General features: G+C 37.6%; 1 protein-coding gene across 4 annotated transcripts in view; it reads left to right on the top strand.

Annotated features, from left to right (window-relative positions):
• Window positions 1–26,538, top strand: part of EXOC2 (exocyst complex component 2) — a 188,655-nt gene that overhangs the window by 67,977 nt on the left and 94,140 nt on the right. For 3 of the 4 annotated variants that reach the window (XM_077810716.1, XM_077810715.1, XM_077810718.1), the window contains exons 8-12: window positions 374–519; window positions 625–706; window positions 1,710–1,812; window positions 5,382–5,500; window positions 22,026–22,151. In XM_077810716.1, coding sequence (XP_077666842.1) covers window positions 374–519; window positions 625–706; window positions 1,710–1,812; window positions 5,382–5,500; window positions 22,026–22,151 — 576 coding nt within the window. The remainder of the gene's footprint in view (window positions 1–373; window positions 520–624; window positions 707–1,709; window positions 1,813–5,381; window positions 5,501–22,025; window positions 22,152–26,538) is intronic. The other variant, XM_077810717.1, reaches the window with a different exon arrangement.

The raw sequence follows: 26,538 nt of genomic DNA, 5'->3' as shown, positions 1-26,538 counted from the left end.
GCCTAAAAGGCATAGATTAACTGTAAAATTTAGATTGGTGGCCAAAACAAACTATAAAATCACCACAGTGAAGTTAAGCACTTGAACTAGGAAAATGTGGTTGTTTTTAATTGTACGGAGGTCTCACCACATTAAAAAGCTAAGCGATCAGCACTGAAATAGTATTTCAGTAAATTGTGACGTGCTTAATATAGCTGAACAGAAATCATTAAAGTGTTAATTTGAGTTTATAGAATCAGCTGTAATTATTCACTACTTTATAATTAACATCCAGTATCCTTTGATAAAAAAGATTAGCTATTGAGGAATATATAGTGATCTTATTCTGCAATGATTACTTTATTTCCTTTTTTTTCTCCCTCCTTTAAAATAGGGGCAAGTAACACTGCAGATACCTTATTCCAAGAAGTGTTGGGTCGTAAAGACAAGGCAGATTCAACAAGAAATGCACTCAATGTCCTTCAACGTTTTAAGTTTCTTTTCAACCTTCCTCTTAATATTGAAAGGAATATACAAAAGGTACAGTGCATTTAAAAAATAAAGTACAAATGTGTTTTTCCCACTTAAATCAATCTACAATATCTTTTTATTGTGACAAATCTCCAATGTTCCTTTATTTTAAAGGGTGATTACGATGTGGTCATTAATGACTATGAAAAAGCCAAGTCACTGTTTGGGAAGACCGAGGTTCAAGTGTTCAAAAAATGTAAGATTTGGGTTCCGTTACTTTGACTCACTGCTGTTTTTTAACAGGAAAGATAAAGAACATGTAGCACCGTGAGAAGCCTTATGTGGGCTTCAGCTTCTGTTTATATGAAGCCCTCTTTAGAATTTGGAACAATTACTTTAAACAATATTTCTGGCAAGTTTTCCATCTGAGAGATACATATTACTTTGTAGTATATATAATAGGAGCCTGCAGCCAATTTTTTTTTTTTAAAGGCTTAGTATTACTAGACATAAAACAGGTTTCAGTAACTACAGGATACAGCTTAGGGTGTCCCTCGCTTGGCATACTTGTGAAAAAGCTTCAAAGCCAAAGCTTGTATTTTTTGTAAAATTATTGTTTACAGAACTCTTTCAGATGTAAATTACAGTAAAGAGTACATATACCTTGCTTGAGTACACAAAGTGATTGTTTTGAATATCTAATTCAAAATTACAGAGTCTAGAAATTTCTTGAGAACAAAGATCCAATTCTACATAAAACTCGCTTATAACCTTTTTTTTAATTCTTAAAAAAAATCCATTTGAGAAGAAAATGAACAGAGAGCGTTGCCACCCATGTGGTGAAATTAATGACATTGCAAAAACAAAACTAATCCAAATTGAACACAACAGTGAAGTTGTTAAGGAAATATTATATATGGTAGTTGGGGGGGGGGGGGGGGCGCGCCTGTGGTTGCATATGTAAAAGGACAAGAAATCTAGGTTTTGACTCCTAATGTACAGGGGAAATAGTGCAGGCTAGAATACTGAACATGGAGCTAACAAAGCAACTTCTAAATTTAATCCTCCAAGAAGAAACATAATAGTTTGGTGATATTTGAAGATTCATCTTGTAAGAACTGGTACAATTTAAAAACTTGTTAAAATTAATCAGTTTTATTCTAAAGCCATGAGATTTTTGCTGAGAAAATATTAAAATTTTCAGTTGACACTTCAGGCAAAGAAAGGTATATTGGAATTCTGCATTCCTTTTTTCATAGATTATGCTGAAGTTGAAACACGAATTGAAGCCTTAAGAGAACTTCTTCTGAATAAATTGCTTGAGACTCCATCAACATTACATGATCAAAAACGTTATATAAGGTGATTTTTTTACCTAATATCTTTGTCAAATATATTGTACGTCAGATGCATGTCTGTGCATTTCCCAGATAATGCAATTAATATTTTATTACATTTTAAACACTGAATTTTTTCTTACAGAATTTGAGATTATCTTTTTCAGCCCAGGGCTCAAGTCTATGTAAATAATAGCAAGAATAAATTGTATTGTGTAATAAATGACACTCCTCTAGAATGAGAAATTTAATCCCAATGATCATTCATTAAATGGTTATTAAAAAGCTTTGAAACAAAGTTGTATTTATATCAAGATTCTGATAAAAACTATCACAGTATGAATCCAAACTGAAGGAGTCACTGATCTTAAAATGTATTCCATATTCATTAATAATAATCCATCTTGATTCGGCATGAAAAGGAAATTGTCTTGGATTTAGCAATACTAAAAAGTGTTCGTTTGGATTTCTGTTCAAAAGGTTTTACTTTTCAGATTATCGTTTTGGTTCTTTTACCACTGGTTCATATTAAAAGGAGTAATATTACATGGGCAGATAGATTGATTGGCATAGAAATTCCAAGGGTCAGTGACATTTTTCTACAACAGCATTCCCAAAGGGGGGAGGATATGCACAAGCTGATGTTGTGCATACCAGCATGAAAGTGTTTTTGAACTCCCCATACCAGCAACCTTTTGCCAGTGCCACTCTATTTTGGGTAGGCTCTTAAATCCTCAAGAGAGGACTTGGGAAGAGCAACACGCCCTGTTCCCCTGCTGCAAACCCACTGACTCCTAGACACTGTGGGTGCTGCAACACAGTCTGCGGAAGCGAGCCTCCCAGCTCAGGTTGACACACTTGGGCTCATGCTACCATGCTAAAAACATATGGTGACGTGGCTTGGGCTGGAACTCGGACTCTGAAGCCTAGGGAGTGGGGTGGACTTCAGAGCCCAAGCTACAGCTTCAAAACACTATCTACATAGCTATTTTTAGTGCAGTAGTAGTAGCCCAAGTCTGTCAACCCCAGTGGAAGACTTGTTGCCGTGAGCCGTGTAGACATACCCTCCGCCTTGATACATAGGGCAAAAGCCTCACCAGCCACTTCTTGAGACAGTCTCGGAACCCCAGGATACCCACTGAAGAGAGCTCTGTGTGCACAGAACAAGCTACATAATTGGAGTTTTAAGCTCTGATTTAGAAAAATACTTAAGGAAGTGTCTAACTTTAATCATATGAGCCATTGAAGTCAATAGAACTACTTATGTGCTCAGAGATCTAAATACATTACTGAATTGGATCATTAGATTGTAAGTTCTTTCTTACGGTGACCAGTCGTCTTGTGTCTGAATTGTACCAACACACTTTTTGGGTGCTATATGAATAGTATGTTTCAGAGTAGCAGCCGTGTTAGTCTGTATTCGCAAAAAGAAAAGGAGTACTTGTGGCACCTTAGAAACTAACCAATTTATTTGAGCATAAGCTTTCGTGAGCTACAGCTCACTTCATCAGATGCATCCGATGAATTGACAAGTACTCCTTTTCTTTATATGAATAGTATGTAATTGCTATGTCAGTGTTTAAAGGAAGGGTCATGGAGCAAAGAAGTGTGTTCCTTTTATTATTATTTTTTAATGATATATAAAATAGTCTTGAAAGTTTAAAAAAAGTCTTCCTTAGAAAAAGGAAAGTCATGTTACTCCCTTTTTGGAGTGCTTCTTTGGAAGATACAGAAGTATGTGTTAGGAGCTTTTTCATGCCCTCATTAAAGGGACAGAAGTGTTGAATCCTTAAGAATGGCCCTGCCTACATTAAGGAAACTTATACCAGCATGTCTACACTGATTTTAGTTACACATGTGGATACACCGCATTGGTGCAAAATGGGGCTTATTTCAGTCCTAGTTAATTTGATGTGTTACTAGCTGAAGCTGCACCAGTGCAAGCCCTGCTTGACCACAGTACACTGTGTTTATGGTAGGGGTTTATATGGGTGTAACTATAATGATATGGTTATACCAGGGCAAATTTCCTTAATGTAGACAGAGTAAAAGAGGGTTTTTTTCCTCCCAAGTGGTCTTAGTTACATAGATATTAAAACAAACAAACAAAAAACCCTAAGACTTTAAAATAGTCGGAATAAAAATCACTTATCCTCAGTAAATCGTTGATACGTTTGATGTTCTGTACAACCTGAGTATTTCAGTGGGAATGAGATCTGAAACACTACAAATTATCCTCCCGCTCCCCAAAACAAACACAAATGAATGCCTTAATCAAAAAGACACTAAAAGTGTGTCAACCCATTTTTATCTTTTTGTAGGTCATGTTTTAGACTAATATCTGCATCATATTGATCAAAATTCCCTTATCCAGTTAGTTAAACATCTTTCCCAAAGCCAGCAAAAGCTTTTTTTAAGTGGAAATGTTTTCTTAATTGAGTCAAATGCAGATTCAAGACCTTTTGAAAACTGATGAAGTTGAGCTCATGATTTATAAAGCTTACACAACTGCTCATTTTTAAAGAGTATCTCATCTGTCCAAATGATGAGCCCACTTTGACAAAAACAATGTCTACATGTCTCAAGTACCACAGACAGTTCTTGAGAAAGTTGGAATTTTGCAATCATATCAATTAGCATTACTCAGATGTAATAATTTAGCTTTTGTGAAAGGGTTATGCACTTTTCAGTACTGCTTATGATCTTAAATCGGTGTATTTCATCTTGGGAATCGAGCATTGCTAAATCCATTCTGTATTTAGGTAGTACAGTATAAGAAACTTTGTAGTATACAAAATAGTAGATTTGCTAATACTTAAGCACTTATCTTGAAGCACTTTGCCAGCTCAGTTATTCAGCATGCTGCTGTTGTCATCACATACATTTGAAGGCCAATACTTTAGTTTCAGAATTGCTGGGCATGAACTTCTGCAGTCTCTATTTGTGCACATGCAGATGCAAGCACAGCAGCTGATTTTTTTCCCCTAGATACCTAGTGATGCGCTCCCCCTTTTCTAGAACTTTAAGGCCTTATTTTCAAAAGAACCACATCTGGTCTCTATCACACCACACACACATGCTCTCTCTCAATCCACCCCCCATCCGCAATAATTCCTTCTTTACTCATCATTAATATTCACATTCAAGATTAAAGAGATGATGGTACAATCAGGATATAACTAGTGCAGGAAAATACAGTAGACTGGTGCTTATGATGTCAACAGTGGTTGCAACAAAAACACAGAGCATTGAACTAAGATCTTGACAGATAATTAAAGAAGGAACTTGGTTTTAGGTACCTTATTGGAGGAATAACTAAAGCTACATATTAATGTTTTGTTAACTATATGTATTCTGTCTATTTCTGTTCTTTTCTTTGGTCAGGTAAGGCTTTGCATCCACTAAATAGGAAGATAAACTGCAAACCTTGTTCTAGTTTTCAGTGTAAATGTCTCTCATTTAAAATTCTACTAGTTCTTTAGATTTTTTTCCCCCTAAGAAGTACAGAAAAGGGTCTTTATGATTCAACTTTGCTGTATTTTAAGTTTTCAATATGTCAAGTCTGAGTTGCAATCTCTGGACTTGGTTTTACAGGTATCTTTCTGATCTCCATGCTTCTGGGGACCCTGCGTGGCAATGTATTGGTGCCCAGCACAAATGGATTCTTCAACTCATGCACAACTGCAAAGAGAGTTACATTAAAGATCAAAAAGGCAAGAATGTTTTTGCATTTTACTGAAAGTCTTCGGTTTGACACATAAGGGTTTGACATGGTTTCTTATATTTTATTTGACAAGCTGTGGTGTATGTGAAATGTTTTGCTTTCTACCCTCTGTTTCACCAGTTTTACTTAAGTTGAGGTTGATTTAAATATTAATTTGAGTGCAGTTCTCATACTCCAAACCTGTTATATGTAGTAAAACACAAGAGCAAAAGTTTGAACTAATTATTATAACAACTTTTTACTTTACTTTAATGGCATTAAATAGTGAAAATATTATTAGGCTTCATCCATTCAGCTAAAGTTAGATCCAACCCTCAAAATATTTCTCCATGTAGGGTTTAATTCGTATTGATTTTTAATTGCTGAATACAGATATCCATTGTCAGAGTATATGCCAGTAATGCATGGATATGTAGGAGACCGGAGCATTGTGGAATACTGAATTTGCACATATATTTTTATTGAGACTCAGTTTAGAGGTTGGCAGGTTGGCTGCAACCTACTACAGTGTCTAAATATCCCAATTACTCAGTTTTACTAACAGGTTCATCAACTACTCAGTGATCTTCATTTTCATTGGTGTTTCTACTGGAAGTAATTGCTTTTATATATAGTGCTTCCAGGAGTTTCATCACCACAACTGCTAATTAACATCGTCTATTATTATAATATTCTTTCCAGAAAAACTAGTCATAAGGCTGGTATCGCAGAGTGTGAAACCAAAGAAAATGGTACCACACTTTGATTTGACTTGAAAAATTAACTATTGGCCAAATTTTAGTATCCATATAGTCATATGGATCCAACATATTGGATAGCATCTTTAATAAGATACTGCTCAAGGTAAGTATATCAACATCTGTCCCTCTTCTAGGCAGACAGATAACTCCCATATTAATGTTACTCCATGCATATCCCAAACCAAAAGTATCTCTTCTTCGGAACCACAAGAATTCCATTGAACTGTATCCATAGTAGAAATGCTCCACAGAACTGGTATAGGACTCTTAGATGTGTTTCTCCTTCCAAAGAGGTTACCAGGCGAGATATGGGGTTCAGCAGGTACTTAAAGTATTGAACATGGTGAAGATAATAGAACCATGAATTCATGAAATCTGGTTAGAACAGGCACGGCATATACTTTTAGCCTCAGTCCACCCTAGCAGATGATACTGTGTGCCAGTATGCCAGCAGTGATAGCAGGGGAGATTTTCATTCAGGAATTCACCAGTTTAGGTGCAAACAATAAACAAAGTAACAAGATCCACATAAAAATATAGTTGTAGCCTTTATTTTTCTCATCTCACCTGAGGACTTATTGAGAGCAATCATCCCTTAGCTTCTTACCCAGAGAAATAAAACAGGAAGATAATATGAGGTTGAGACTATTTTTTTCTAACGCTTTCTAGAACCGTGTTTCTCAACGACTGGTCTGTGGACCTGAGATCTCTCTGACACAGTTTAGGAAGGCAGCAAGCTGATCCCTGGTGTCAAAAAGGCTAAGAAACACTGGCTTGGAAGACTTAAAGACATGTTTAATTAAAAGTAATAGAAGATGTGTGTCCAAATTTCCTAGCTTGCCTCAAAAATCTTAACCTATGTATAACACTTCTCCTCCTTATTATCTGAATTGTTAAGGTGTGGGACTTACAGCAATTCACCCCCATCTCAGTGTTAATGTTAAGCAGTTTATTGTGTTAGCAGCCTTTCTGGGAATCAAACCGGAGGAATTTATGTAACTTTAGTTTGCAAAGCACATACATGTATTCATGGATGGAACAAGCAATACATATATTAAATGAGCTTAAATGAATGTGATCAGAGACGTAAAATAGATTAAAACACACTATAATAAATATGTCTTTCAAGCAGGAAGTGTGTCTTTCCATTCTAGGTGTAAAATTGATTATGCATGAAACTGAGAAACCTAATCAACCTATAGAAATAGAAACGAGGCTTTTGACAGAAGAAAGTTATTTATGTTTATACTGCATTCAGCGGCTATTTTGTAAGTGAAGTTGGTAACAGATTTTCAGACTGCAGTATTCTATTAAAAGCTCCCTTTTCCAATAAAGATTCTTTTGTATATCAAGTGTTTGGCAGCAGAGGTGGGTCATGAGGTTGATATTTTCTTGAACACTATATTAGATCTTTCTTGAGGTTTCAATTTTTAACAGGCATAGCATGCACTTATCCTAGCAGATGGTGCTCTTCATATTGTAAACATTGGGATACAGAGCTGAAGATTACTACTGCACCTTAAGCACACCAACATTAATCATTGGATATTCCAGACTGTTCTTCCAGTGACTGATTATAAAACACAAATTTGATACGTAGATTTAAATTGAACCAGGCTTGACTATGTTAAAACGCCAGTAAATATACCTCAAATACCAGTAGGAGGGACAGAGAGACGTGAGTATGATGTATTTCCCAACTTTTTAGTGAGTTAGTGTCACAAGCAATTTGCAGCTAAACTGTATCTGTTTCAAAGCAGACCAGTGCTCTGGATTGTTACACATGAAGAATTTTCTATTGCCTTAATACAAGTCTAATTCATCTCTTAAATTCCTGTGAAACAGGTCCAAAATTAGACCAAAGCCTTTGCTTTTCCTGCCAGGAAAGCCTTTGGTTAACCCCCTGCTGACATCCCCAAACAGGATTTTTAGAGGTGATCATCAAAGATGGTTGGGGTTTTGGTTTGTTGCGTTTTTTTGTTCGGGGGTTTTGGGTTTTTTTTGGCAAGTTGTGGTGTATGCTGCGGAAATAGTTTAACACTACAATTATTTGCTAAATGCCCCAGTTAACAAGGATGAGCAAGACATTTAGCATGTCCGTTATTCTATGACCTGTCCACAATGGGGATTTTTCCTATTTCAGCTATTGGTGATCAATCACCAGTGTATCTGAGCCAATAAAAACCTGTAGTGCATGGACAGTGTCAACTGCTATAAGAGCTCCTCGTGTGTAAATACTGGATTTGCCTGTCTGCACTAGGGAATTCAGTGGTGCAGCTACACCAGCCGGGCCACTGGTGGCTGTAGTCAGGACAATTCTCCGATGTAGACAAGGATTATATTTGCTTCCCCACTATGCATGTATTTTTTTTTTAATTTCCCTAGAGTTGCCCTGACAGTCTACCCTGCTGTCAATTATAAGAATCTCAAAGCCTCTACTGAGCATAATTAGAGAAGGAAGTTAGTCATAGATGCTCAGGTAGTTGACTTTTTTATTGTATGCTGTAGTTTAAATAGATATTTAAATATTATTTTGTATCCCAAATGAGAGTGGAGCATTCACAACAGTACCATCATCAGAAAAAAAATAAACTCTCTTTACCTGGGCACTGCTGGACGAGCTGCATCCTATAGTAATGGTTAATGGTAGCTAGAATGCGCTAGAATTCTGAGCCACCACAGCAGAGCACAGAGCTTGCAAATGCAACTTTGAAGTGCTGAAAGAGGGAAAAGATGGCAAGCTTAGAATACTATATAGGTCCTGAAGTTTACTCCTGGAATTTGTAAATTGGGCTAATTAGAAGTCCTGCATATTTCAGATGTGCTCTGATCTCTGCTCAAATTGTGAATTTATGTATTTTACTGTCCCATTGAAATTAAAAGTTATGTCAGGCTCTGAACTGTGTAAAACTATTTAGCAGCCTGACACGGATGAAGAAGCTGACAACTGAAATAGCAAATCAGTTGCAATAATTAAAGAAATCTTTTGACGGGAGGGGTCCAGGCTCCATACAAACGACACAAATCTGGTGATTAGGTAAATGGTTATGTTTATTTTTCTGAGGCTGGAGATAAGGGGAACAATGAGGGAAAGAGAATCTTAACAAAATATGTGGGGGAAGGGAGATTTCTAAAGTACTTGGGTGCATTTTTGAGTTCATTTCTCAGAAATGATGTTCACATGGAGAGGAAGAACATAAATAAATCCATGCAAATTAATGGACTAATCTTTCATGGCTGGCACCATCACCAGTGCAACCTTCACAGCAGGCTTACAGAGCTGGGAAGCAGATTACAGGAGGAGATGACAGCACTTCTCTGCTCCCTCTCCAACACTTAAAGACCAGAACCAGTGCCCTCTATCTCAGCTGAGGAGCAATTATAGATGCACGAAACAATGATCCTTATCCTCAACTGAACCCAACAATGATATTCACTCCCACCAGGTACTAGAGCATTGTCTCTACTACCAGCAGGTTAGACAGTTCTTGGAGATCAGAACTTCCCCTTTGCCCTCTCAAACCAAAGTAAGCTTGCCAACCACCCATCCTTCTACTGCAAGGAACCACAATTTTCATCATCCTATGTTCCCCCAACACTGATCAGATGCTAATCCTCAGGCATAATTGATGGAGTGGATAACGGACACTGCATTAAGCCCAGACACATCTTCCGCCACATTTCCAGTGCACATCACCAATGTTCACAGCAAACCTGTGTCTGATGAGGTATGCAGCTAGAAGCTAGTGTAGGTAGTACAAGAAATTATTAGAATCCAACATAAAAGCTTAACAGCGTAACAGTGGATGAGACCAAGAGACTACCCTCCTCCTCACCACGCACTCTGAAAAATACTAGGCCATGGAACTTTTCCAGATGGTGAGCAACATACTTCAAATTATCTTTACCCAACTGCAGAGCCTGGTACAATGTCAAGAACCCATGACTCTCATTAACAGAGTTTTGTGGAAACAGTTTCTGAAAGCGCTGAGAGATGTCCAAATTGTCAGGTGCAAGGTTTACCCATGTTTTTAATGACTAGTGGATGCACATGAAGGTCGCCTTTTGCCTACAACTGAACTGAGACTGTCAGTGCCTCCATCAGAAGGGGAAAATCTACTGATCACCTTGAAAACATAGAATAATCCAATTTGGTACTCAAGAATTCAAAAATGAATAGGAAGATAGATACTTAGGCACTTTTGAAAATTCCCCTAGGCACCTATCTTCATCTTTAAGCACCTCAAGACCTTTGACAATCTGGCCCTAAGTGACTTGCCCATCATCATGTAGGAAGTCTGTGGTAGAGCAGTGACTTGAACCCAGCTCTCACAGATCCTGGATTAATGCCCTAATCACTGGAGTGTTGTTCTTCTCACCTCATGCCCACAAACAAAGTCAACCTCTTCCAATAAGTTTTCAGAGATAGGAGGTAAACATGGAACTATGCCCCTGCTAATACCTTTTAGACTCATTAGGAACTTTTGGCCCAGTTGCCCATCAAGGTCGTCTTATCTGCTTGTGAAGTCACTTATTCCTCTGACAGATTTGTACTTAAATTAACCTTCTGGGCAGTCAAAGCCTATATGTTTGCTAGACTTTTGAGAAGGGGTGATGATTGGAGAGGTTTGGATTTATTTTGTTATCTTCATGATTTGAAAAGTTCTCTCTCTGAAGGTGGGATGAGCAATCCTTTATATTTGTATTTTTTATTTTACATTTACAGAACAATTGCCCAGAGCATTGGATGGACCCTTTTTATAAATCAGGCCAGTGATTTGTCAAAAGACCGATTTTAGGTAGAGCCAAAGTCCCTCCCTTCAATTAGTTTATAGGCTCATCTTACCCAAGGAAGATTCTCCAAAATAGAGAGAAATAGAATTATAGGAGGCTTTTAATTGCTATTTGAATTTAAAACCTGCTTTGTGAAAAGCACTGTGAGATCTTAATGTCTGCTCAAAGCGGACAGGACTTGCATATCTTCTGAAAGGCACCTGCACAGTAAACTGTATAGTACTTGATTTTTCACTTTGGGCTGGATAGTCTGCTTTGATCCTACTTTGATTTGGAGGAGTCTAGGTATTTTCAAACCTGGTGCTTAGACACCTTAGTTATCCCCTGCAGCTAAAACAATATTTATTTAAATGCATTTGGTCACTCCTTTACCATTTGGCGCTTTTTTTGGTTTTTCACTACTTTTTTAGGCTTCTCGTAGTCAGACTCACTGTAGTACACAAAACATAAGGGATATTATAATGAAGTAAATTGGCAGGCAAATAAATAAGCTTTAGTTTAAAATTTGCCTAGGGGCACCAGGAGCAGTGCCAAAATACAGTGAGTACTGGGATTTCTAAAGTGAATATGAGGGAAAGAAACCGTAGAGATTAAGAATATTTTCTACGTGTCTGATAGTTATTGCTGGATCTTTCAGAGTAACAGCCGTGTTAGTCTGTATTCACAAAAAGAAAAGGAGTACTTGTGGCACCTTAGAGACTAACCAATTTATTTGAGCATAAGCTTTCATGAGCCACAGCTCACTTCATCGGATGCATACTGTGGAAACTGCAGAAGATCTTTGCTATTGGTTATGTGGGTCTTGTGATCCTGTGAGCTAAAACAGGGAAGGAACCTAATGTTATCTTAAATCACTGTAGCTAATATCTTCATTTATCAAAATATCTTCACATAAGATGTTGTTCAGTATTGGAGCAAAGATATAACCATTTTTCCAATCCCTAAAATAGAGTCTTATGAAAATGCTAAGACAATTATAGCGTGAACTGCCTGCTGCAGTATGGGGGGGTGTGGTTGCTATATAGATCCTGTCTACGTTCTGTGTTGGTTTTTTTAACAAAGTAAACACATTATCTATCTTAAAACAGAATAATGTATCACTTTTAGCCATTTTTTTTAATGCTAAAATTTGTATAATTTTGGCAGCACTTTTAGTATGGTGCTCAACTGTGGGTGCTGTCTTAAGGATATATGTTTTCTTTTGATGCCAGAATAATAGCAGCTGTACATAGTGTGAAGGAAGGAGGCAGATGCTTAGACCACTTTGCTCTTTCTTCTGTACCATACTAGAATTCTCTTCACCTTGCGATGAATGATCTATCTTTGTTAGAGCAGACAGGCCAGCAAGGCTTGTGTCAAAAGGGCCTTTTCAATTTGTTATCCTAGCAGCTGGTTCTCTTCTATTGCCTTCACTTACTGTACATCTGGAAGAAGACTTCTTGCAGCTGGGAGCCATTTCATGTGTAAACCATATCCCCTGTCCGTTGTAGAAATACTCTTTTGACAGTGAATGTCCAGCAAAACTCTTAATGAGTTATTAATTAAGAAATTAAAATATTACAGAGTTTGACATTGGGCTGTTGTTTTTGTTTGATTTGTTTTTGGGTTTTTTTATTATTAAATGTTAGTCCACTGTTCACACTTACTGCGGAAATTTGCGAGGGGAGGGAGGAGAATTCCTTTATATATCAGTTTAAATTGTTTAAACCTATGTTGCAGGCAGTAATGGTCTGCCAATAAAAAGAAACAATTAGATCAAGGCGAACATGTACAAACTGGGGTGAAGTGCTGGCCACATTGAAATCAATAGTAAAAGTCCCATTGGCTTCAGTTTCTAGAATTTCCCCCAGTGCCAAAATTAGTCTCCTAAATCCTTATTTAGGTGACTAAATAAAAGTGGGCTGACTGTCAAGGATGCCAAAAACTTCAACTCCACTAAAATAGACCAGTAAAAACAAAGTCACTTTTATGTAGGTGCCTAACTCTAGGTACTGAGTTTTGAAAATGAAAAATATTTGTGAAGTTCTTATTTGTTATGCCAAATCTGTTTTCTTTCTGTATACAAATTGCGATTTTAAATATAAAACCTTTTTGCACCATTTATTTTTAAACATATTCCAGAAATATCAGTAGTTGTGATATATGAGAACCCCAATCTACTAAATGCTAGTTTTTCCTGTTTTGTTTGAATGGAATGTTTTGTATTTTTACTTACTGACCATCTGAAATCTGTCATAGTTCTAAATATATATGAGAGAGTATTGAGAGCAAACAAAACAGAGTAACTTATCTTTTGATACAGGTTAATTTGAAGGGAATTTGTACTACTCCCTTAATTTCTTGCCTCAGCAAATTGAAATTCTTCTATGCGGTGTGCTTGAAAGGAATCCTATCCTGGTTGTGTCAGTGCAGGCTCCAGGCACTGCATGTTTGGTCAACAAGCAACAGTGGGTGGTCGGACTGTAGCACAGGACAAGGGCCCGCTGTGCACAGGAAAAAATGTTCAAAGGTGTTTAAGGGTGGTAAGGAAGTCTGCCGCCCTTCAGAGAGTCCGGAGGCTATAGATCAGTATACCCTCACACTGTTGTGGCCTGTGAGAAAGCTCGCTATAAGAGACATAAAGGATGAGAAAATACAGTAACTATATTCACCTAGTTACACATGTGCAGAGCCCTCTTAAATTTTACACATATTCATACCATATATACAATAGTCTGTTGTTTAAGTATAGTCTGGCATTTTGGCTTATAAAGGAAAATTAAAAGGAGGACTTGTGGCACCTTAGAGACTAACAAATTTATTAGAGCATAAGCTTTTGTGAGCTACAGCTCACTTCATCGGACGCATACAGTGGATCCGATGAAGTGAGCTGTAGCTCACGAAAGCTTATGCTCTAATAAATTTGTTAGGTTCTAAGGTGCCACAAGTACTCCTTTTCTTTTTGCGAATACAGACTAACACGGCTGCTACTCTGAAACTTGTAAAGGAAAATTGTAATTCTTCAGATTGAAAAATTACTAAAACTGAGCTGTAACATGTCTCATTAGAAGTTGCTTTTTCAATCCAAGGAGAAATAATCCTCAATAGAGCCAAACTTCAATCAATACCTCTTCTGAAATCCTTTTAAAGAATTTTAGTTGAATTTTACTTGAATGACATGCCTGGTACAGTTTGATTCAGAAATGAGGCCCCATTTAAATGTGGCTCAGAGACAAAATCTCATTGTTTATAGAGAAAAAGAACAAATAAAGTCAAGGTACAGAGAATTTTACGAAACAGATGTATGCTGCAGAATAGTTTCACAAATAAGTTTTAAAATACAGAAATTAAGTAATTGTTTACAGGGTTTAAATTATTGACCAGTTTGTAGACTACAGCAAAACTACTTTTTAAGTATATTGCCTGTAAAGCTTCAATGAATTTACAGATAGTAACATGCTGGATATACAGTATATATGCATAATCCATATTGCGTACTGTATGTAAATGTGTTTATATAGCATATACATATATGTTAATATATAGCGAGAAAATTCTTCTCCCAGTTATAGGAGCATGCACAGAGGAATATATTCATAATTACTTACTATATAGTAAGTGTATGTCTAAGTGTAATAGATGTCCTCACAAGACATACACTTGCTTTATATGCAAGGGCCTGATTTTGAGAGGTTCTGAGCACAGACAAAGAGTGTGGGTAAATCTCAAAGGTAACCATTCTAATATTCATATGTTATGCCACTTTATCACTGTAAATATAGCTGATGTAAAATACATATTATAGTATATTTTATATTCAAATAGCATAGGAAAATATTAAAAAGTGACTTTAAAAATCCTGGAGTAATTAATATAAAAATCTTCAGTTACAAATTCTGCTTTATTTTATCTTTTCATGGTTTTACCGTTGTAGATATAAAAAGGCTTTAATTACATTTGCAGTCTGTTAGCTTGGATGGGTAGGTGGGGAGAATGTAGTAAATTTTAATTTAAATCTTTATTTTTCTGTGTTCCTGTAGTTAAATATACAATTTGGCACTGTAGTCACTAACAAATATGCTCTACACAGATAATATGTTTTGGAACAAAATATTTCTGTGCCATCAAAGATGTGATACATTACATTAAAAAAAATTGTATGTCAAGAATGTGTATTTATGCTGCATATACACCAGCTAAAACCTGTTCCTGCAATGCGAATCCCTTAATTTCTTGAAATTCAAATATAAGATACTAAGAATCTCAGGTTAAAAATTGTAGAATGTGTGTGAAAAAAGTAAACTTGTAATCACAGTAATTTCTTTTGGGGTTTTAAATATTTACTGAACATTAATATCTCCATTCCATACTTTGCTCTTAAAATAATTCATTGTGTTATATTCCATGGCTAACCTAGTACTTGTGCTCCTAGAGAGGAGTTGAATATGGAAGAAAACTTGTTTGTAAGTTAACTTCCACTTTTCAAGATTTATGTTGAGTATGCAGTCTTCAAGCGCTATCTTCTGGTCAGTTCAGAGCAAGATCGGCTTTGCTAATGTACTCCAGATGTTTATTAGTCCTGGAGGTATATGTGTTGCTGTTGTTCCCTGCTGCTCTGTTATACTTGCTTATAATGTCAGACAACCAATTAAGAAATTAGTTCGTGTTAAACTTTCTTTTCCTGGTACCACTGCAACCTGATGATGTGGTTCCTAGAGGAACAAGAGAGTATTCTTTACACTATCTTCTATTGGTGAACAAATAAATCATTTGGGTTTTTGTAGTGTATCAGTGGCAATAGAATTTTACAACTTTCAACCATATCTGTGTAATATCAGGCACACTATTTTAAGTGAACTTGCCCAAAGATCATTTTGCAAATGGTCTGTTTTTCTTAACTAATTGTGCCAATTGAATAAGCATTGTCATTTTTAGAGATTACCTATTTACAAGAAATTCCTCACATTTACAAGGTGTGTGGATGGTGAGGGCAGGAAATCTATTTCAATATGTTAAAGCATGGAATTTTCACTTTCTCCTGTATATGAAAAAGTGGTTTCTGTGTTAGAGAAAACAATGTTGCTTTGTAATATATTTTTTAAATTAAGTTTAACTGGAAATATTTATGCCAACTAAATTACTTTGAATTGTCTTACCTTCTTTTTCTTGACATTTCATAAATTTTTTATTTGTTTGAATCCTAGAAGTAATGTCAATGGAAAAGCTTATACCGATACCAAAGAATTATGTTAAGCTTTTAGAATTTCACGCCTTCTGTGTTATAGCCTACCTCCTTTGGCCTTGGGGAAAAATGTATTACATAATTTGTACTTGCCCCTTTATATTGTTTGGGTTTTCATTCTGTGTGAGAGAGTAAATTCACCCCATTCAGAATATTTAATTCCAAAAATGTTACTAAAATGTTGTTATAGATGTCAAGTTTTTCTAAAATTAGAATATTTGGGTATACCTTTTAAAAAAATAATAGGCATATAAGTTGTGAATGCAAAAATTTAATATCCAGGGACAGATCTTTATTGTCTGTGCAATTGCATATTTTACATGCACAATTTAACTGTTCGCATTTACATTGTACATGCCTATTTTAAAAATGTTTGCCCTTGTATCAGACATATTTGGATACAAGAATTACTGATCTGCCAGGTCGCACATGAGAACAGCCAATTACCAACCCATGCTGGAGAAACAAGATTAATTAAATTATGATAACATCTCTAAATTTTGTGATCAAATCTTACAGCAGGGAAAGAAAGTGTTTGATTTCAGAGAAGCAATTTGTAGCACATACTTCTAAAAAGGCAACTCTTGATGTATCTGATACCGTCTCCAAGTCCATGACAAATTTTGTTGCCATGAGAATGTCTTACTGGCTACATGTGTCCAGCATATCTTAGGACTTACAAGTTACCATAGAGGGTCTGCATTTTGAGGGATGTGACCTGCCTTTTGATAAATGTGACATATTCACTTAGAAAATAGATGAGGCCTTACTTTCCTAAAATGACTTGTGAGCAACTCTGAGATTTTCAGGGGTGTGTACACCTGCTTTCACAAGGAAACTAGCTAGGCCTCAGTCTTACCCTAGGAAGTCTTATTGCCCTAAACACAGACATTCTGTACCTCCAAGAAAGCATCGACGAGGAAAACATTGACTTGCCATGCATAATCTTCACACCTGACAGCATTCTCAAGGCAGCAAATTTTATTCCTCAGTTGGAGCTGTGAATGACTTCTAATAGATCATCTTATTATTTCAGCCCCATTTGGAGGCCATCTCTTTCATTTTCATGGGGTTTAGAGTACCATAATGATAGACTGTTGGGCTACGGAGGTAGTAGAAGTGGGATATTCCATTCAGTTCCACACTTTCCTCAGTTCCACACTTTCCTCATCCCTTGTCAGAGACCCCTTGTGACGTCTATCTCTTGGACCAGTAGAACAAGTCTCACCATAATTTACGGGGAAGGGGTTACATTCTCACTATTTTCTGACACCAAATAAAAATGGAAAATGGCGCCCACTTCTGTATTTGAAGACATCAGAGCGATTTCATCAGCAAATTCAGGATAAGGATGATAATTCTAGCTTCTGTGATTCCCTCCCTAAATCCACAGGACCGGTATGCAGCTCTCAACCTTCAGGATGCTTATTTCTATATAGCCAGCCATCCCGCCCACCGAAGAGATCTAAAATTTCAAGTGGGCAACTACAATTACCAATTCAGGGTTCTGCCATTTGGACTATCAATGGCACTCGGGGTATTCACCAAATGTCTAGCTATAGTGGCATTTTACCTGAGAACATAGGGAGTCATAGTTTAGCCATTTGTGGGTCACTGGCTTACTCAAGGGAAATCTCATCAAGCTGCTGATTCTGTTGAGCAGATTCTCTGTCTCTTTGTCTCTCTAGGACTTAGAGCCAATAAGGAGAAATTGCTCTTAGTTCCCACTCAAAAGGCATGTCTACACTACTGGCTGGATCGACAGACAGCAATCGATCCAGCGGGGGTTGATTTATCGTCTCTAGTATAGACACAATAGATCAAATGCCAATCACTCTAGCGTCAACTCTGGTACTCCACCTCAACAAGAAGCACAAGGGGACTCGATGGGAGAGTGTCTCCCATCAACTCCGCAGTGAAGACACCACGGTAAGTAGATCTAAGTACGTTGACTTCAGCTACGTTATTCACGTAGCTGCAGTTGCCTAACTTAGATTGATCTCCCCCCATAGTGTAGACCAGCCCAAAGAATACAGTTTGTAGGGGTGTAGTCTTGGACGCAGCCACAGCAAAAGCTTACTTACCTCAAAGAATATTCTGCAGCATAGTAGAGAGTCAACTGCAGGTACATCCTTCAACATCTGTGAGAACTTGCTTCAGGCTTCCAGGGTACATGATCTCCTGCACTTACATAACTCAGCATGCCAGACTTAGTTACATGAAAGAATATTTGAAGTCAGTATATCCGCTCATCACATATCACCTAGAGAAGAAGTTGCAGGTCACCCTAGAAATCCTATTGTCCTTAAACTGATGGAAGGATTCTGAAAAGCTTTGCAAGGGAGTACGCTTCTCTGCACTGTTACCATCTAAGACTCTAGAAACAAATGCCTCCAATATAGGATGGGGAGCTAGACAACTCACAGACTCAAGTCCTCTCATCTCATCAGGAAGCTCATCTTCATATAAATGTTCTGAAACCAAGAGCAGTTTAATCAGGCTTGAACTGCATTCCTTCCAGTTCTCAGAGGATTATCTATTTAGGTCTTCATATGCCCCAATGAGGCAAACCAGATTTAAGGGCAGTCTGAGTAACCATGATGATTTTAGAGCCCTTTGCTGATTCGAGCTTGAAACAGAAAGTTAGTCTTAACCTTAACTATAGTAGACCTGGCAGTCTGCTATAATTTGGTAGCACCCACTTCTGTTAAATTAGTCACAGTGGAATAAGTATGGATAAGCACTTAAAGAAGAAGAAACAGTTCCTTATCTTACAGTGACTGTGGTTCCTCGAGATGTGTTGTCCAGGTATATTCCATGGCCTGCCCATCTTTCCCACTGCTACAGAGTCATAACACCTGGATTCTGTAATGGTGAAGGAATTGAAAGGTTTTTTCAAAGATCATGTCAATAGTAGCGGTGCAGCTCCACAGGCAAAGTATTTTAGTGTTCCCTTCCCTAGATTATTTGCTACTGCAGTGTTGCTCCCTGGAACTAACTTCACATGCAACTTCCAAAGCCATGAAACTCTTCCTCAAATTGGGCCTACAATTGAACATTCAAAAATCCCCTGAAACCCCTGTGCAAAACTTAGAATTCATAGGAGCTCATCTCAATTCAGTAATGGCAAGAGCCTACCTTCCCATCTCACAGATTTGTGGCTCTTTCCAACATAACCAATACAATCCAGCTCAGCCCTCAAACCCCGGTCAAGAATGGTCTTCAGTTGTTGGGGCATGTGGCAGCTGGTACCTTCGTTGTAGATCACACAAGACTACATTCAAGGGTGTCTCAGGACTGTTTATTCATCAGACACAGTTTAAATATTCTACTTTCCATACCCACCTGCATAAAGGAATCCCTCACTTGGTGGAAAGACCATCACAATGTTTGAACAGAAGTCCCCAAAGGTCATATTAATGATGGATATATCCTTGCTAGGGTGGGGAGCACATCTGGACACTCACAGCCCAGGGCAAGTGAACCTTGCAAGAAACCACTCTACACGTCAATCTGCTGGAACTCAGAGTGATCAAATACGCCTGTCTCCAGTTTCTACCAGTAATCGGGGCAAGTACGTAAAGATCTTGACAGACGATATGTCACACATGTTTTGTATCAACCAATCAACCAGCAAGGAGGAGCAAGAGTCCCTCTCCCCACTGCGCCCAGGCTCTTGAAGTTTGGAATTTGTGCATATCCACCTGCATATGCAATCAGATCGTCATCACAGCTGCCTATCTTCCGGGGGTTCAGAGTGTGACCATGTATACACCCAGCAGGTACTTCTTCCAAGACCACAAGTGGGAAGTAGATTCCAGCATGTTTCTCTACATATTCCAGCAGTGCCTCCCCCAGTAGACTTATTCATCACAGAGATTAACAAGAGATTTGCCAAGTTTTGCTCCAGAGGTGGGCTGGGTCCCCAATCCCTAGGGGATGCTTTTCACCTTCACTGTTCACTGGATCTACTGTACACTTTTGCACCAACTCCTCTAATAGCCAAAGTTCTACTCAAAATAAAAAAGGATAAAGCCAGAGTCATCCTAATAGTTCCAACCTGGCCCATACAAACATGGCTTCCTTACCTGATACAACTGGCCATTTGCTCACCAGTCACTCTCTGGGACAGCCTTTCCTCATCTCCTCTCCCAGGAAAGCAGGAAGATCCTTCACCCCAGTCTCAAAGCATGATTGGTCAATGGTTCATGGGGTTAGAAATGACCCCGCTCATAAGAGTTAAAGAGAGTACTGTTACACAGAAGAAGACAGTTACTCACTACATATACTCTCAAAAATGGACCAGATTTGTCTGTTGGTGTGACCTCAAACATATTTCACTTATGACCTCATCGCTACCAGATGTACTGGACTATATCCTAACACTAAAAAGTTTGGGGCTATCAATGAACTTTGTTAGAGTCCACCTGGCAGCAGTCATGGCTTTCCATTCTCCAATAGAGAGTAATTCCACTTTTGCCCACCCAATGACAGTGAGGTTCCTCAGGGTGATCGTAAATCTTTTTCCCCCAGTCAAGCGTCCTACTTCGGTTTAGGGTTTGAGTCTAGTTCTTAAATGCCTTATGTGACCACAGTTTGAACTGATGGTTACCTGCTCACTTCTCCATTTATCAATGAAAATGACATTCCTGATAGCCATCGTGTCAGTGTGATGGGTTGGGGAAATAAGGGCCCATATGTCATGCCTCCCTTTCACAGTATTTTTAAGGACAAAGTCATGTTGTGATCACACCCCAAATTTTTACCTAAAATCTCCTCTGAGTTCCATATTGACCAACCCTTTCACCTGCCAGTGTTCCACAGTAAACCTCACCTAGATAAACAAGAGGCACTGTTGCACGTCCTTGACATCAGAAGAGCCCAGGCCTTCTAGCTGGACTAAACCTCCATAAAGACCCCAAAATTTTTTGTCTCACTTGCAGATAGATCAAAAGGGTCTTCAATTTCTAATAAAAGATTTTCCTTGTAGATAACTGACTGCATTAATCCTTGCAATGAATCTCATAATATTCAAGTACCTTCGGACATACTGACTCTCTCTACATGGTCCATTTCCATCTGTATGGCATGTCTCAAAAACATGCCCATTATTACTGAAATACGTCAATCCACTGCTATATATATGATGCTGAACACTATGCAATAACTCACAAGTCTGCTTCCAATAGTATGTTTGGCTCAGATGGACTGTTTCATACTAGATTCCACTACAAAGCCCCCCTCCTCTTTAAAGTGGAACTGCATGGTAGTCACCTAGAGTGAAGCACTCATAGGGACACTACTTGAAGAAGAAGAAATGGTTGCTCACCCTGTGCAGTAACTGTAGTTCTTAGAGATATGTGTCCATATGGGTGCTCCACTATCCGCCATACTTCCCCTCTGCTTTGGAGTTCTCTACTATATAGGTTCATGGTAGAGAAGGAACTGAGGGCGGTTCACTCATACAGTGCTATATAACAACAGCACAGGGCTGACGAGCACACATGCAGGCCGAATGAACACTGCTATGAGAAATCTCTGATCAGATGCGCAAGGAGTCCAAGCACACCTATAGGACACCCATAGGGCCGCACATCTCGAAGAACTGTACTTACTGCACAGAGTGAACAATCATTTCTTTCTTAGGTTGAAGACATATTTTTATTACATAATTTTGAACCCAGCACAGTCCTTCTGCAAATGAAATTGGGGTTTCATAAGAAAATAAATATATTAATAACTGTGTCACTGTTTTTCAGGCAATTCATTGCTACATAGCCCCATGCTAGACTTGGATAGTGATGTGCGTCCGTCTCCACTCGGTCATCTCAGTCAGACTGCTTCGCTGAAAAGGGGCAGCAGCTTTCAGTCAGGTCGTGATGACAGTAAGCATCAGTTTCATTTATAAAATAAAAAACTACTTCTGACAAATCCCTAGGCCTGGTATATTTTACTATGTGTTCCCCAAATATTTAAATATGAGAGAGGGTAATCATATTCATTGTTTTAGTATGTTGACAGAAAATGAGCCACCAGTCCGTAACAGAATAATATATATGTATGAAAGTTATTTTCATATTCTGCCTTACTACTCTATAAAGACAGAAGTTTCTTAAAGGTAAATTGCAAAGCGAAAAGGGTGTGTGCTTATTACAAGATGGGATCAGTCAAGGAGGAGCCCACACAACTGGACAGTTATCCTCCCCTTATAGATAAGATCCTAAATAAAAATCCCCCTCCTCCTGAAGCAAAAAACATCATACCAAATCATTCTCCCCTTGCTGAGATAAAAACTACATCCAAATCCAAGTCACAATCAAGACAACAAAGTCTCTTTCCATGTTGAGTTCAGTCTTTTCCCCACACATTAGGGACTACTTTCCTATTTTTATTATATCAGTCTGTTGGTCTCTGTAATATGAACCTCAGCTGCATTTAAATGTTCCCCTGTTACTTAACACCTCCAGGCCTGGTTCTGTGATCCTATAAACCCACCAGGGAAAATAAGATTGCATGCCTTGGTTTTATCTGGCTGTCCATAGCCAAGCTCCTTGTTATCTTCCAGGAACTGGATGGGCAGCATGAAAACCAATTTTTTTTAAGTTCCCATGATGTAGGAGTCTACGTCCCATTGAGCCCCGAGTAGTGAGATCACTACTCGGCAGAAACTTGAATTTGTATCTTTCCCAGGCTTTCCTTACAGGGAAGAGAAGTTTTAGTCAGCCTTTTAAAAACTTTGTGGTAGGGTTGGGGGATTATTTTGGTTTTTGTGTAAGGGCAAATTCTGATGAACAGTTGATATAAAAATTCAACATCCACACCCTTTCCTTAGAAACTGAGGAAGTTACAGCTAAGGTTTCATTCTGTTGTGGTGTTAGTATCCTGCTTAAATATCCAACAAAAGCAGAGAAATAAAGTCTTTCTATTTCTGAGTTAAAAACAAGCCAGGTAGGTAACAAACTTTGAATCTATCTTTTATACGTCATAAAGAGCAGTAAAGGGAGAATAATTTTTTACTAGGGCTGTCAATTAATCGCAGTTAACTCACGTGATTAACTTTAAAAAATTAATCACGGTTAAAAAAATTTAAACACAATTAATCAGTTTTAATTGCACTGTTAAATAATAGAATACCAATTGAAATGTATTAAATATTTTGGATGGTATTCTACATTTTCATATATATTGTATTATGTGTTGTAGTTGAAATCAAAGTGAATATTATTTTTGCTTACAAATATTTAAACTGTAAAAATGATAAACAAAAGAAACAGTATTTTTCAATTCACCTCATATAAGTACTGTAGTGCAATCTTTTTGTCGTAAAACTTACAAATGTCGATTTTTTTTGTTACATGACTGCACTTAAAAACAAAACAATGTAAAACTTCAGAGCCTAGGAGTCCACTGAGTCCTACTTCTTGTTCAGCCAATCACTAAGAAAAACAAGTTTGTTTACATTTAAGGAAGATAATGCTGCCTTCTTCTTTTTAACAACATCACCAGAAAGTGAGAACAGGCATTTGCATGGCATTTTTGTAGCCGGCATCGCAAGGTATTTGCGTGCCAGATATGCTAAACATTCATATGCCCCTTCATGCTTCAGCCACCGTTCCAGAGGACATGCTTCTTTGCTGATGACACACATTAAAAAAATAAGCGTTAATTAAATATCTGACTTAACAGCTTGGGGGAGAATTGTATTTCCCTTGCTCTGTTTTACACACATTCTGCCACATATTACATGTTATAGCAGTCTCGGATGATGACCCAGCACATGTTATTCATTATAAGAACACTTTCACTGCAGATTTCACAAAACACAAAGAAGGTACCAATGTGAGATTTCTAAAGATAGCTAGAGCTCTCGACCCAAGGTTTAAGAATCTGAAGTGCCTTCCAAAATCTGAGAGGGACGAGGTATGGAGCTTGCTTTCAGAAGTCTTAAAAGAGCAAGATTCTGATGTGGAAACTACAGAAGCCAAACCACCAGAAAAGAAAATCAACCTTCTGCTGGTGGCATCTGACTCAGATAATGAAAATGAACATGCGTCAGTCCGCGCTGCTTTGGATTGTCACCGAGCAGAACCCATCATCAGCATGGACGCATGTCTTCTGGAACGTTGGTTGAAGCATGAAGGGACATGTGAATCTTTAGCGCATCTGGCACGTAAATACCTTGTGACACCGGCTCCAACAGTGCCATGAGAACACCTGTTCTTACTTTCAGGTGACATTGTAAACAAGAAGTGGGCAGCATTATTTCCTGCAAATGTAAACAAACTTGTTTGTCTGAGTGATTGGCTGAACAAGAAGTAGGACTGAGTGGACTTGCAGGCTCTAAAATTTTACATTGTTTTATTTTTGAATGCAAGTTTTCTTGTACATAATTCTAAATGTATAAGTTCAACTTTCATGATAAAGAGATTGTACTACAGTACTCATATTAGGTGAATTGAAAAATACTATTTCTTTGTTTTTTTACAGTGCAGATCTTTGTAATCAAAAATAAATATTTCATGAGCACAGTACACTTTGTATTCTGTGTTGTAACTGAAATCAGTATATTTGAAAATGTAGAAAACATCCAAAAATATTTAAATAAATGGTATTCTGTTATTGTTTAACAGTGTGATTAATTGCAATTACTTTTTTTAATCGCTTGACAACCCTATTTTTTACCATTGTAATTTATCTTTATTCTTTAACTGCAAGTTTATACCATTGTTTCATATTCTTTTTATGCTGAATATTCACAGGAAAAATATAAATTAAACAGAACCACCAAAATATCCGCATGCTAAAACGAAGTAACCATAAGACTTTATTGCTGTCACCGTTGTCGTTCCTCACTCCATCTCCATGATTAAAATTAGCTTTCAAGCAATGTGGGATAAGGCAATGCATTGGCTTTTTTTTTTTTTTTTTTGAAAATGGCTAGCACCCTCTTGGTTACTATAAAAATAGTAATAAATTCTGCAGGATAAAAGTGAAGATGCTATCATTGCTTACATATTTTGCAAAGGACAGTCTGTATGGTGGGCTGGTCCCATCAAGCCCCTTGTTAGTCTCATATAAAAGCCTAAACTTCTTTTTAACTTTGTTACTAATATGAACTAAAACATTTTCCAGCCATACTATGAAACTGCCAAAAATTCTTCCATAAGAATTCTAAAATAGTCTTACCCATTCCTTTTAGTTTTGTTTGCCTGTGCTACCTGATGTTCTTAGAGAAAAGGCTTTTAATTTATTTTATTTTATTTTTTTGCACTTTGAGATCCTGAAATGGAGGTACTAGTGACTATTATACTTTTCTTTGCTTATTAGCCTTGGTTACATATAGTTTATCTACTTTACATCACAGAAAGTTTGATATTAAAGAGCATATTTAGGCCAAAACTTGATGTTATTGCTCAGAGGATTTGTTGATCCATGTTATTCACTAGCATGATGCACCATTATGGCTGCAGTGAATTCTGGAAAAAATTCAAAGAAAGTTGAATACAAACTAGCTAATTCAAATTACATTGACTCTGGCTTGATTAGATAGATTTGCAGGGAATTTTGAACTATGGCTGCAGTTACACCTTTAACTCCACAATATCTAGGTCCTACAGCATACATAAAGGACACCATGCACTGATCTTGGACAGAATCAGTGTTTTAGGCACTAAAGAGAGATTTGTAGAATTAATAGTCAGAATAATACTAAATGTATAGTCTCAGAAGAGTGTGACTAGTTTTAAAGTATAGCATATTGTGCAGCCACAGTAATGACTACTTAAGGTTGTTTCTATTATAAAGTAGATTCTTGAGCCTTCCAACTTCCCACCCCAGAAATCCCCATCTGAAATGTTGCATCTTTCGTCTCTTGGCAGCAGAGCTGGGCCTTCACGCTTACCCACAATGTTGTACATTTCAAACATAAGCCACGTTCTTCAGTTAAATTCTCACATGTGTCACACTAATACAGATCACCTGTCTTAACCAGTTACCTGACAATACCTGTTGTTTAAAGGAAATTGCAGGGTGATTAGGTCTACACGACTCAGTTCCTGAAAAAAAATGGGACAGCCAGGACATCTGTGTTCTAGCTATCATCCATTGCTGGAACAGGCCTTTGGCCCATTAGGCAGCTAGGCATAGATTAGAGCAGCATGTGTGCTACCGCAGCCAGGGAGATCAACATAGAGCCCAGTTTCCTCCTTATTCTGGCAACAGGAATAGGAGTTTCTAATCTGTCTGCCCACCACTGGAGGATACTGACTTGAT

Source organism: Eretmochelys imbricata, chromosome 2, assembly GCF_965152235.1.
Source record: "Eretmochelys imbricata isolate rEreImb1 chromosome 2, rEreImb1.hap1, whole genome shotgun sequence".
Taxonomy (NCBI): Eukaryota; Metazoa; Chordata; order Testudines; family Cheloniidae; genus Eretmochelys; species Eretmochelys imbricata.
Note: the sequence above shows the minus strand (reverse complement) of the source record. Positions and strands in the feature narration are given on the sequence as shown.